The following is a 13853-nucleotide window of genomic DNA, read 5'->3' as shown; positions in this document are numbered from 1 at the left end:
AATAATTATTATAAAAAATATATACATATGTGTGTATATATATATATATATATATATATATATATATATATATATATATATATTATTATTATTATTTTTTTTAGTGACTTTTTATTATAGATGTAGAAATAGTTGCATTGATGTAATAGGCTATAAAGGTGACAACAGGACTTAGATTAGCTGGATTTTGCGATCGTATGTAGAAGAAGATCCATTTGCTGTATGGTTTCCTAATATATAGTTTATGATCTATTTTAGTGGAAGAAGACACTGGAGGATTTCTGCGTATCAGAATTCTCGGTGAAAACGCGCCATTACCACTGCTGTAAGAAGTCTGGATCCGAGAGGGAAACCTGCTTCAACAACGATGCCCCCAACCCCAGCTACGTCACGTCTGCCGCACTGCAGGAGATCAGCAGTGAGGAAATATCTGCTGCGGCGAGTCCTCGCAACCTCAAGGCCTGCCCCCCTAACTCTCCTAAATGTCAGGAGGACATGGACAGCAAGTATAAGCTGTCAGGCCTGGCCTTTCCACCGGGAGAACCCAAATCCAGCAATATCCAGAACATCTGCAAGCTGAGGAAATACCGCCCACTGTACACCGACAACCTGCTGCCAAACACTGGGTACGGCCATTATGTGCGCCGGGCCAAAGCCATACAGCGCATGGAGGGCGAGTTCAAGAAATGCTGCAAGACGGATGATGTGGCCTGCGCTCACGCTGGGGTCAGTAACATTAGTATCATACCAAGTATTGTTCACTTGTCATGGGGTCAGAGGTCGTAGTCTTCGATGTATAAGGAGTAATATAACTGGATTATGGCCATATCTGTGGAACCAGTCATGATGGAGGTCGTAGTCTTCTATGTATAAAGCTGTGTTTCCCAACCAGGGTGCCTCCAGCTGTTGGAGAACTACAACTCCCAGCATGCCCCGGACAGCCGCTGGCTGTCCGGGCATGCTGGGAGTTGTAGTTCTGCGACAGCTGGAGGCACCCTGGTTGGGAAACACTGGTATAAAGAGTAATATAATTGTATTATGGCCATGTCCATAGGACCACTTCTTTTGGAGGTCATAGTCATATATATACACAGAATAATGATATTGTTTTATGGCAATGTTCCTATGATCAGTCATGTTTGAGTTCGTAGTCTTCTTGGAGGTCGTAGTCTTCTATATATATATATATATATATATATATATATATATATATATATATATATATATATATATATATATATATATATAGTCAGTCATTGTTTTATGCCCCTGTTCCAAGGATCAGTCACGTTGGATATTGTAGTCTTCTATGTATACAGAAACGTATAATTGTATTATGACCAAGTTCACTGGACCAGTACTGTTGGAGGTCGTTTTGTGGTGTATGGGGCAGATATTGTAGCCCAGGGGCAAGGTGTTATCAACCCCTAAATGTTCATGACGCCAGGGTGTGGTTTTGCCGGTAACCACCCGATCGGTAGCACCGCTATCCCAAGGTTAGGCAGGGTAATAATAGTCCAAGACCAGGTTAGGGTTAATGGTAGCTTTACTGAGGTAGACAGATGGAAATAGTCTTTACAGCTAGGCCAGGATCCCAGAGAGGTGGCCAGTAACACAGAAGGACCTCACAGCTTGCTGGGACTTGTAGTGACTTTGACAGACTTTAGGACAGCCACGCAGACTATAATAGACTTGACTATAGACTTGACTGTAGGTAGTGACAGCAGACATAGATGACTTGACTTACTGACATGTGGCTGTAGGTGGCTCGAGGCCTCCAGATGTGCTGGACACTGGCTCTGAGATGTCTGGTCTTTACTGTGCCTCAGGATCTAAGAGAGAGATTGTAATGGCTGCCCCTCTTATAAAGGGGGGCTGAGCCAGAAGCCCATAGGTCAAGCTGCAGGTCACCTGGTTAGCTGGTGCTCTCTGGGTAACAAACACATCATGTGAACACATTATCATGTGACTAACTCAAAGGTCCTTAAAGGTCCTTAATACATAAAACACACAACACTATACATTATATAACTATGGGGGAGAAACTGCAGGAGGGACCCTAGGACACAGAGGGACTCAACCTGACAGGTCCTAAGTACTGTACGGGACCATATCCCGTAGTGGGACATCACAGTAGTCTTCTATATATACAGAATAATGTAATTGTATTATGGCCATGTATCTAGGACCAGTCATGTTAAAGGTTGTAGTTTTCTAGTTATAGAAAATAATGTGAATGTGATCATATCCATAGGAACAGGCATGGCCACAAATCCACAACTTGTATTATGATCTTGTTGCTTTTCAGCAAGGTTTTCCTCCTAGCATTCAACCAGCCCTGTGGCAGAGAGCACATGGTCGGTGTTCACACTGGTGTGGTTCTCTGTGGCGGCCATTGTTGCTGTGATGCTCTGTCTGTGGGGTGGGGTGGGCTTGGTCGGGCAGCAGTGGGGCTGCCTGGCCACTGGGTCAGTCCTCCGGGGGGCTTGGTGTCGCAGTGGTGGTTGTTCCCCAGCGGTACGCCAGTGTAAGTGTAGGGTAATGAAAAGAAGTTCTGATCAAGCAATTCTGTGAAACATAGGCTTTTATTTGTATCCAAGATTAAAATGTAGCAAAAAACATAGCACTCCCGACTCACCACCTAGCCAGTGTTACTCTGCAAACATGGACGCGTTTCGATGAAGGGTGCGCATGCGCCCGAAACGCGTCCATGTTTGCAGTGTAACACTGGCTAGGTGGTGAGTCGTGAGTGCTATGTTTTTTGCTACATTTTAATCTTGGATACAAATAAAAGCCTATGTTTCACAGAATTGCTTGATCAGAACTTCTTTTCATTACACTACGCATCAAGCTGGGCCAGGCTGAGGATCCGCGCAAGACCAGTGGGAGGTCTCTTTGTGCTTCATTACCAATAGTGTTAGTGTAGGGACCCACTCTGACTAGGTGGCCTTGACTTGGCGATTGGGCTTGAACATTTTAATTAAAAGGTACAATAACAACCTGTTAGTTTTGGAAATGATGCTGATAAGGAAATAGATGATTATACAAGTAATATATATGCAGCAATGTTCTGTTTATCTGTTTTTGAGTTACTTCAGTGTTTAGAAAATGACTTAATTGTGTTATGGACCAGTCATGATACAGGTCGTGGTCTTCTATGTATACAGAAAATGTAGTTTTTAATGTGATCATGTACATAAGACCGTAATATTGAAGGTGGTGTTTGATGTCTTTCTGATGTTTCTTCTTTATTACACAGTGGAAGAAAGTTCTTGGAAAGTTTTGTGCCCAAGAGCAGATAGTGAAGACCAAACACCATGAATGCTGCAAAAAGAGGGATCAGACCAGCATGACCAGCTGCTTTGCTAGTGAGGCTCCATTCCCTGAATATGACAGAGAGGTAGAGGTCCTGAACCTGGGGAACGTGACAGAGGACGACCTGCAGATACTGTGCGGAGAGTCCAAGCTCCTCTCTAAGCAGTAAGTGCCCCTTTATTCTACTGTACACAATACTTCCTCACATAACATAATCCAGGGTTCATTCCAGGAGCAGAGACAGGAGGCTGTGAGACAAAAGGAGGGAGACTGCTCCTCCAAAAGTAATAAACCATCTGCAGGTATCATGTTATAGAGCAGGAGGAGCTGAACAGATGATATATACAATACAGTACAATCTGCAGGTATCATGTTATAGAGCAGGAGGAGCTGAGCAGATGATATATACAATACAATACAATCTGCAGGTATCATGTTATAGAGCAGGAGGAGCTGAGAAGATAATATATACAATACAGTACAATCTGCAGGTATCATGTTATAGAGCAGGAGGAGCTGAGCAGATGATATATACAATACAGTACAATCTGCATGTATCATGTTATAGAGCAGGAGGAGCTGAGCAGATGATATATACAATACAGTACAATCTGCAGGTAACATGTTATAGAGCAGGAGGAGCTGAACAGGTGATATATACAATACAGTACAATCTGCATGTATCATGTTATAGAGCAGGAGGAGCTGAGCAGATGATATATACAATACAGTACAATCTGTGGGTATCATGTTATAGAGCAGGAGGAGCTGAGCAGATGATATATACAATACAGTACAATCTGTAGGTATCATGTTATAGAGCAGGAGGAGCTGAGCAGATGATATATACAATACAGTACAATCTGCAGGTAACATGTTATAGAGCAGGAGGAGCTGAACAGGTGATATATACAATACAGTACAATCTGCATGTATCATGTTATAGAGCAGGAGGAGCTGAGCAGATGATATATACAATACATAACAATCTGCAGGTAACATGTTATAGAGCAGGAGGAGCTGAGCAGATGATATATACAATACAGTATAATCTGCAGGTAACATGTTATAGAGCAGGAGGAGCTGAGCAGATGATCTATACAATACAGTACAATCTGCAGGTTTCATGTTATAGAGCAGGAGGAGCTGAGCAGATGATATATATACAATACAGTACAATCTGCAGATATCATGTTATAGAGCAGGACGAGCTGAGCAGATGATATATACAATACAGTACAATCTGCAGGTATCATGTTATAGAGCAGGAGGAGCTGAGCAGATGATATATACAATACAGTGCAATCTGCAGGTATCATGTTATAGAGCAGGAGGAGCTGAACAGATTATATATACAATACAGTGCAATCTGCAGGTATCATGTTATAGAGCAGGAGGAGCTGAGCAGATGATATATACAATACAGTACAATCTGCAGATATCATGTTATAGAGCAGGACGAGCTGAGCAGATGATATATACAATACAGTACAATCTGCAGGTATCATGTTATAGAGCAGGACGAGCTGAGCAGATGATATATACAATACAGTACAATCTGCAGGTATCATGTTATAGAGCAGGAGAAGCTGAACAGATTATATATACAATACAGTACAATCTGCAGTTATCATGTTATAGAGCAGGAGGAGCTGAGCAGATTATATATACAATACAGTACAATCTGCAGGTAACATGTTATAGAGCAGGAGGAGCTGAACAGGTGATATATACAATACAGTACAATCTGCATGTATCATGTTATAGAGCAGGAGGAGCTGAGCAGATGATATATACAATACAGTACAATCTGCAGCAATCATGTTATAGAGCAGAAGGAGCTGAGCAGATGATCTATACAATACAGTACAATCTGCAGGAATCATGTTATAGAGCAGGAGGAGCTGAGCAGATGATATATACAATACAGTACAATCTGCAGGTAACATGTTATAGAGCAGGAGGAGCTGAGCAGATGATATGTACAATACAGTACAATCTGCAGGAATCATGTTATAGAGCAGAAGGAGCTGAGCAGATGATCTATACAATACAGTACAATCTGCAGGAATCATGTTATAGAGCAGAAGGAGCTGAGCAGATGATCTATACAATACAGTACAATCTGCAGGTATCATGTTATAGAGCAGGAGGAGCTGAGCAGATGATATATACAATACAGTACAATCTGCAGGTATCAGGTTATAGAGCAGGAGGAGCTGAGCAGATAAATTTACACAGAGTAATAAGGGGGGAATGATATGGCACAGGGGGATCAAGGGGAAATGATGTGGCACAAGTGTTAAGGGGGGATACTTTGGCACAATGCAAGAGGGGAATAAGGTGGCACAGGGTATAAAGGGGGGATGAAATGGTACAGGGAGTGGTAAGTGGGGATTCTACTGTAATATTGTAATATTATACTATTACTCTCTGGAGTGAGTACAGGACAGTATTCCGTCATTTACAAAGATTTTTGAGCCTTTTTTCCCCATTAGGGGACATTTCTCAATAGCGGACACTTTTTTTATTCCCTGTGAGTGTCCCCTATTGGGAGATTCTTGTATACTCCTCAGCTCCTCCTGCTCTGTAACATCATGTCTGTAGATCGGACTGCATTTTCAATGTAAACACAATTACACTTTTACCTCTAGGTGAGTAAAGGGACAATGTGAACACAACCAAACCCATAGGCAAAAGCCCAGGGTAAAAAAAACCTATTTGTTCCCACCCCTAAAACTTCACTTTTATTGTGATTGAGTAAAATCCAGGTGGCTATAAAATGATGGTCAGATACTGGTATTGTGTTATCGTGTTTTAGGCTAACACGCCAAATTAGTATAAGGGAACCTGCAGCGTTCACCTGTATACAGCACAGTATCTGGGCCTATTTAATAGACAGAAAACGTTCCCCCTCTACATGTTTCGTTGCATCCGCAGGGATAATGGGTCGTCACACACACGGCTGGTGAGTCCTTCTATTTATAATCTTGACCTTTGTGACATCATGATTCCCTCCCCCCCCCCTACTTACCAATCATGTCCATCTTAACAAAAGCAAAACTCTATCCTCCAATGAACACAGCCGAGACTCGCGTTTCACTACCGGGTCACACATCAATCTCTGGTGTGTTGTTCTAAATCCCTTCCTTTCCGGAGCTGCTCCCATTCCCGCTGCGCAAGCGCACAGCACAATGCAGACGCGCGCTGTTCATGTGCTCAAAAGTCCTCCGTTCCACAATCTATTAGCGCAAGTGCTTTACACGTTCCTGCGCTGTGATGAAATATCGGGACTTAGTCTCAGGACTGGCATGGAGATTCCCCTTCATTTCTCAATGGACGGCATAGGTATATATGGACCTGTCCTTGATAGATCGGGGAACGGAGGACTTCTGAGCATGCGTGAACAGCGCGACTCTGCACTATGCTGTGCGCTTGAGCAGCGGGAACGGGAGCAGCTCCGGAAAGGAAGTGATGTGTGGTAGCTTGGGGGTGTAGGGTAGGTAGGGTGTAGCTGTGCAGTGATGAAAGGGTGTTGGATTAACCCTTAACTGTCGTGACGCCAGGGTGCGGGTTCCTCTCTGTATATATATCCTACCACCACCCGTCCCAGGAACTGGGGAGGAATAAAGGATTGTCCACAACTGGAGTCTTAGTAAACTGAAGATAACTTTACTGCAGATTTTATGCAGGTTAAACGTAGTAACAGTCTTTACAGAGGACCGGACTGTAGGTTCCTCACAGGTTTGGTTGGGATCTTGTAGGGAATAAGCTTGAAGTAATTGCTTTATGCTGTTCCACTGGATTTAGGGGAATTGTTTAGGTCCAGCAGTCACGTAGGATTAGGATTGAGTTAGATTGAACTCACTGTTTTGTATTCGGCTGAAGTTAGCAGCTTCACGCCTAGATTTGTCTTGAAGGTATACACGGAACTTCTCTCTCTCTGCTAGTCCGGAACCCAAGAGAGCCAGGATTGGGTAAACAGCGCCCTTATATCTAAAGGGGCAGGCTTCAAGCTTATTGGTCCCCCAGACCTGTCAGTCTTAATACAAAGCATTGTGGTACAACATGTGACATGAGCACCTGACCTGGAAGGTCCTTAACCTTGGCAAAACAATATAATTATTAATCATGTGACCTAGGGTCCTGGAAGCAACATTTATACTATACATTAAATAAAAAAATATACAATATAAAATTTAAGAAAGAGGCGACTAGGGGTTATCCCACTAAGAGCATCCTATCAGTACGGAGGAACTCTGACTTTGGGGCCTTATAACACAAGGTACAGTACCGGGACACCACAGATGTAAAACAACACACCAGGGATTGATGTGTGACCCGGTAGTGAAACGCAAGTCTCGGCTGTGTTCATTGGAGGATAGAGTTTTATGTTTTTGTTAATATGGACATGATTGGTAAGTAGGGGGGGGGGAGGGAATGATGATGTCACAAAGGTCAAGATTATAAATAGATGGACTCGCCAGCCGTGTGTGTGACGACCCATTATCCCTGCGGACTCAACGAAACATGTAGAGGGGGGGACGTTTTATGTCTTTTAAATAGGCCCAGATACTGTGCTGTATACAGGTGAACGCTGCAGGTTCACTTATACGAATTTGGCGTGTTAGCCTAAAACCCGATAACACAATACCAGTATCTGACCATCATTTTATAGCCACCTGGATTTTACTCAATCACAATAAAAGTGAAGTTTTTAGGGGTAGGAACAAATAGGGTTATTTTTATTTTTTTTTTACCCCGGGCTTTTGCCTGTGGGTTTGGATGTGTGCATTTTCAATGTAATGGCATAAAACTAGTAGATACTATTTCCCTTTGGTCAGTGGGGGTCCCATAGGAAGACTGGGGATACAGCATGAAGCAATCGGGGAAGAAGCAGCAGCAGTATGGCTACTTTATATGGCTACCGCCCTTCATCTATCATTGGTCTTAGTCCCTTTTTGTTCTCTGGATCCTAGTGGTATATGCTATATAACAGTGGACTTCAACCTGCGGACCTCCAGATGTTGCAAAACTACAACTCCCAGCATGCCCGGACAGCCAACGGCTGTCCAGGCATGCTGGGAGTTGTAGTTTTGCAACATCTGGAGGTCCGCAGGTTGAAGACCACTGCTATATAACATTCTATTGTGGGAAAACCTTTTTTTTTTACACATTGGTTGGAGTATTGAGGATAGCTTGTCAAAAAGTACTGGGTGGCTAGCCCCATCTAGTGGAAAGGATAGGTACTGCAGTGACTGGTTAGCCACTATATAGATAAAAGAAAAACTCTAATTACGGATTACATACATCCGCTGTTATCTATGTAGACATATAGCAGAAGGGACCGTTTTTATTCTTAAATTTTTTTTTTTTTTTTTAAGTTCCTTGTCCTGAAATCTAGACCACAATTCTATACAAAAGGAACATTAAATTCCAAGGAGATCCAACCATATCAGGAGAACAACCTTTTTAATTATACCCTCCGAAATCTATTTGTTTATTAATTTTTTTCCCCTCTTTAGAAAACAGATGCCATTACTTGTGTCGAGTATTAAAGAAAGGTGCTGCGCCCTTTCCCAGGATGAGAAGCTGCGGTGCGCTGCGGAACAGGTACGAAAAACGGCAAAAAAAAACCCAACAAAATCATATGAACATTTGAAACACAGTTCGCCCGTCTGAAGCTGTTGTGAAACTACAAGTCCCAGCATTCCCGGAGCTTTTCCAGTGCATACAGTTTCCTCCTCCCCGTACTGTAGCTTGAAATAGTCAAAAAAAGAACAGGCCCAGCTGTTGCTTGCTTAAGACTGCAGTCACCTACACCCACCACCAGATGGCAGTGATGTCCTATACAGGAGATGACTGGTGGTGACATTGCATTAAAGGGGTACTCCGATGGAAAACAGTTTTTTTTATTAAATCAACGAGAAACTGGTGCGAGAAATTTAAACAGATTTGTAAATTGCTTTTTAAAAAAAAAAAATGCTAATCCTTCCAGTACTTATCAGCTGCTGTATGCTCCAGAGGAAGTTGTATAGTTCTTTTCAGTCTGACCACTGACCCCATAGCAAACCTCTCCTGCCCTGGACAGTTCCTGATATGGACAGAGGTGTCAGCAGAGAGCACTGTGGTCTGATAGAAAAGAACTACACAACTTCCCCTGTAGTATACAGCAGCTGATAAGTACTGGAAGATTTTTTTTTTCTTTTTAATAGCAGTAATTTACAAATCTGTTTAACTTTTTGGCACCTGCTGATTTAAAGGGGTAGTCCAGTCCTGAAAAACGTATCCCCTATCCTAAGGATAGGGGATAAGTTTCAGATTGCGGGGGGTCTGACCGCTGGGGGGCCCTGCAATCTCCTGTACTGGGGCCCCTGCAGCCCGCAGGAAGGGGGCTTGTTGACCAGCACAAGAACGGGGGCTGACACCCCCCCCCCCCCTCAATACAACTCTATGTCAGAGCCGGAGCGCTGCCTTTGGCAATCTCCGGCTCTGCCATAGCACTGTATTGAGGGGGTGTGTCGGCCGCCGCTTCGTGTGCTGGTCAACAAGCCCCCTTCCTGCGGGCTGCCGGGGCCCCGTATGGGAGATCGCGGCGGGGGGGGGGGGGGGGGGGGGATTTATACCTATAAGTTTTTCAGGACTGACTTCTCCTTTTTTTAAAAAATAAATAAATAATGAACTGTTTTCTACCGGAATACCCCTTTAACACTATAAGCAGATATCGAGTTTGCGATCAATAACAGATAATAATAATAATAATCTCTAAATGTTTGGGCATGCCGCACATTTACCACATTCAAACATGAATAACCTATAAATATACATTCTCCAAAGTCTATTTCCTGAACACGTCCGTATAGGACCCCAAGAATCCCATTGTAAGATCCCATCCCAAAAATCACAGGTGGAAGTTAGAACTCCATAAGGAATAGCAGACTATCATTTTGTGATAAAGTCTCTGGGGGGGAATTTACCTGTCGCGCCCCTGCAAAAAACGTGTGTGCAGTGTGTTTTCATTTGGAACATGTTCATTCTATTGGCAGAATCCGCCCTGAAATGCGTTGCCGTCTATTGAGATGGCGCATTTTACGGATTGTTTGCCCACTCCAGACGGAGTCTCCACCCAGAATTTTTTCGGGCGGGGATTCCTGAGTGTGAATGAGCTCTTAGTGCACACATGTGGGGAAAGAAAAATAGTTCAGCAATGATTTTTCGGGCTATATGATCGTGGTTTACAAACTGCGGCCCTCCAGATGACGCAAAAAACTACAACTCCCAGCATGCCCGGACAGCCAACGGCTGTCCGGGCATGCTGGGAGTTGTAGTTTTGCAACATCTGGGGGGCTGCAATTTGGATACCACTGATCAGCTGTGAGTGCTCATTCATCTGCAGATTGCTGGGCTTTTACAGGGGACAATAGCTACACGTTTCACGTCCTATGACATTAAATTTGTATTTTATTTTTTTTCCCCTTTTTTTTTTCTCACAGAGAGAAACCTTTATTAAGACTTTGTGTGGCCCCAAAAAGAGCTCATGGAAAGACGCCCAGGACTGCTGCAGTAAGGATGAGCAGGGGCGGGAGCAGTGCTTCACATACTACCTGCAGAACATCTCCATGGCCGTCTCACAGAGGACCAAAGGGCAATAGGATGGTCCCATCACAAGGAATACTGACCACAGATCTGTGGCCCCCAACCACCCCATCCGGACCCAGGACTAGAATTGTATTGAATGTGTTTTTTTTTGTGTGTTTATACCTGGTCCCTGAAGACCAGAACTCAGACTTTCCAGTTTGATATTCAATATATGACACTGTCTGGGCTCTGTAGGGTCACCGGCAATGGGTGATGTGTAAATAAAATCCGTAGAGGAGAGTCACCCTCGCAATCACCTTGGCTGGGAGGAGCTAAGAACTCGTGGGTGGGTATTAATGACCCGTGGGTGTGGCTTCTGTAAGCTAGTTCTAACCACACTTATTGCTGTGTGAATGGATTGAGGTTCTAGGCTTAAAGGGGTACTCCGGTGTAAAACTTTATATAAATATATAAATTTTAAATCAACTGGTGCCAGAAAGTTAAACAGATTTGTAAACTACTTCTATTAAAAATTTTTAATCCTTCCAGTACCTATTAGCAGCTGTATACTACAGAGGAAATGCTTTTTCCTTTTGGATTACTCTTCTGTCACGAGCACAGTGCTCACTGCTGACACCTCTGTCCATTTTAGGAACTGTCCAGAGCAGGAGAAAATCCCTATAGCAAACATATGCTGCCATGGACAGCAGAAGTCAGCAGAGAGCACCGTGGTCGTGACAGAAGAGAAATCCAAAAAGAAAAGCATTTCCTCTGTAGTATACAGCCCCTGAAAAGTACTGGAAGGATTAAGACTTTTTAATAGAAATAATTTACAAATCTGTTTAACTTTCTGGCACCAGTTGATTTAAAAAATAAATAAATAAATAAATAAATAACCTTTTCCACCGGAGAACTCCTTTAACCTGCATTTGCATACAAGACACGTGTTCGTAGCATCCCATAATGCTTTGCAAGTCGCACACGACAGTACGGACCGATACCTTACATGTTCCAATGGATATAAATGGAGGGAAGGAATCCTATGTACTCTGTGAAAACATTGCCAAGAAGAGGGGTTTTTATTTTCGTAAAAAAAAAAACTTTTTTGTAGCAGCTTCAGGTTTAATATTTTCCTGTTGAGATAATTTTTTGTAAAATTTAAGTATGAGAATTTTGTAGTAGTAAAATGAGCCTTATATTTTGTGCTGTTGTGATGAAAAATATGTAATAAAACCCTTTCACCTGTGACTATGTGTTGTGTATATTGTAATCCAGGCTATTGAGTCCACACTATGCCATTTATAATTACTTATGTACCGCCCCTGAGGAGCTGAGAATTTGCTCCTGTGTTTGTTTTTGGTGCTTCTGGCCTATAGAGCATCACATGTCATGTCCATAGCACCGTTCTTATAATTCTAGTATACTGATAATTCTCCACATACATGTGTAGTCTGGGGGAAAAAAAAGTATGGGAACTCGTCCAAGATTTCCACTCAAGGACTGGTCCTGCTAATGGGAACAGTGTTCATGCTGTGGAAAAAAGTGCAGGAACTCGGTTCCCATGCGTTCCTGCAGGACTTGAGCCCTGCGTGTGTCTCTGTACACCTTCCCCCACATACGGGGACCATGATCTCCCTACACAAGCGTTAGCGACTGTCCTTCGCTATACTGCTCAGTGCTGCCACCATGATGACACTTCCTTACCCAACCCAGCGAAGCTGCCCCCAGACCACTTCCACAGATGGGCACAAAAGGGCACATATCAAAGTGGAGGAAGCAGCATGGGGCTATGCTGAGTAAGAAGCCCAAAACATTAAATGGGCACTGGTGGAATCAAATATATATACAGTACAGACCAAAAGTTTGGAAACTCCTCAGAGTTTTCTTTATTTTCATGACTATAAAAATTGTAGATTCCCACTGAAGGCATCAAAACTATGAATTAACACTTATCCTGCATAAATTAGTTCAGCTTTCAGGTGCTCCGGTGGGCTGGAAAAGGTGGATACAGTCCTACTGTATCCACCTTTTCCAGCCCACCGGAGCACCTGAAAGCTGAACTAATTTACGCAGGAAAAAGTCATCAACTGCCGAGCCGAGAAGTTCGTGACGAATCGAATTTACTGTAAGTTCGCTCATCTCTAGAGAATAACATGCACATGGAGTAAAAGGAGAAGTGTTTCAAGTAGGATTATATACACCAGACTGTGAATGCTAAAAATATAGCACTTAACAATGGTAGTTGTGCTGAAGGGCGCAGAAATAAATGTTCTTCTTTTTTTTTAGATTTAGAAATTCACATAATCCATTTCAACACGTGACATGTGTCTTATAGAGAACAAAGTCTCTCCAAACTGTAGGTATATCTTGTCACTCATGGGGGGAGATTTATCAAAACCTGTCCAGAGGAAAAGTTGCTGAGTTGCCCATAGCAACCAATCAGATCACTGCTTTCATTTTGCAGAGGCCTTGTTAAAAATGAAAGAAGCGAGCTGATTGGTTGCTATGGGCAACTTTTCCTCTTGACAGATGTTGATAAATCTCCCCCAGAATGTTCCTGCAACAGCGAGAGGGAGACAGGTCGTGCCCCAAATGATGTCCTTACTGGTGAAGGGACGTATCGCCCTAAGCAGAAATACAGGCCAGAAACACCTATAATGGCTAACAAGCATGATCTCTGTCAGTCCTATAGCAGCAAGAAGTAGTAAGAAGATTACATGAGGAGGAGGTTTGTTACAGTGTGTCACCAAAGTAGTAAGAAGATTACATGAGGATGGGGTTTGTTACAGTGTGTTACCCCAGAAGTAAGGAGATTACATGAGGAGGGGGTTTGTTACAGTGTTTAACCCCAGTAGTAAGAAGATTACATGAGGAGGAGGTTTGTTACAGTGTGTCACCAAAGTAGTAAGAAGATTACATGAGGATGGGGTTTGTTACAGTGTGTTACCCCAGAAGTAAGG

The 13853-nt window shown here is 43.0% G+C and overlaps 1 protein-coding gene across 2 annotated transcripts in view; it reads left to right on the top strand.

Annotated features, from left to right (window-relative positions):
- The window catches only part of ECM1 (extracellular matrix protein 1), a 39944-nt gene extending 27803 nt beyond the window's left edge, over positions 1–12141 (top strand). For both annotated transcript variants that reach the window (XM_056546358.1, XM_056546357.1), the window contains exons 4-7: positions 259–726; positions 3260–3480; positions 8841–8928; positions 10809–12141. In XM_056546358.1, the coding sequence (XP_056402333.1) occupies positions 259–726; positions 3260–3480; positions 8841–8928; positions 10809–10967 (936 nt within the window). In that variant the 3' untranslated portion in view covers positions 10968–12141. The remainder of the gene's footprint in view (positions 1–258; positions 727–3259; positions 3481–8840; positions 8929–10808) is intronic.
- Positions 12142–13853: the final 1712 nt, after the last annotated feature.

Source organism: Hyla sarda, chromosome 11, assembly GCF_029499605.1.
Source record: "Hyla sarda isolate aHylSar1 chromosome 11, aHylSar1.hap1, whole genome shotgun sequence".
NCBI lineage: Eukaryota > Metazoa > Chordata > Amphibia > Anura > Hylidae > Hyla > Hyla sarda.
The sequence above is the reverse complement of the archived record's forward strand: the minus strand, read 5'-3'. Positions and strand labels throughout refer to the sequence as shown.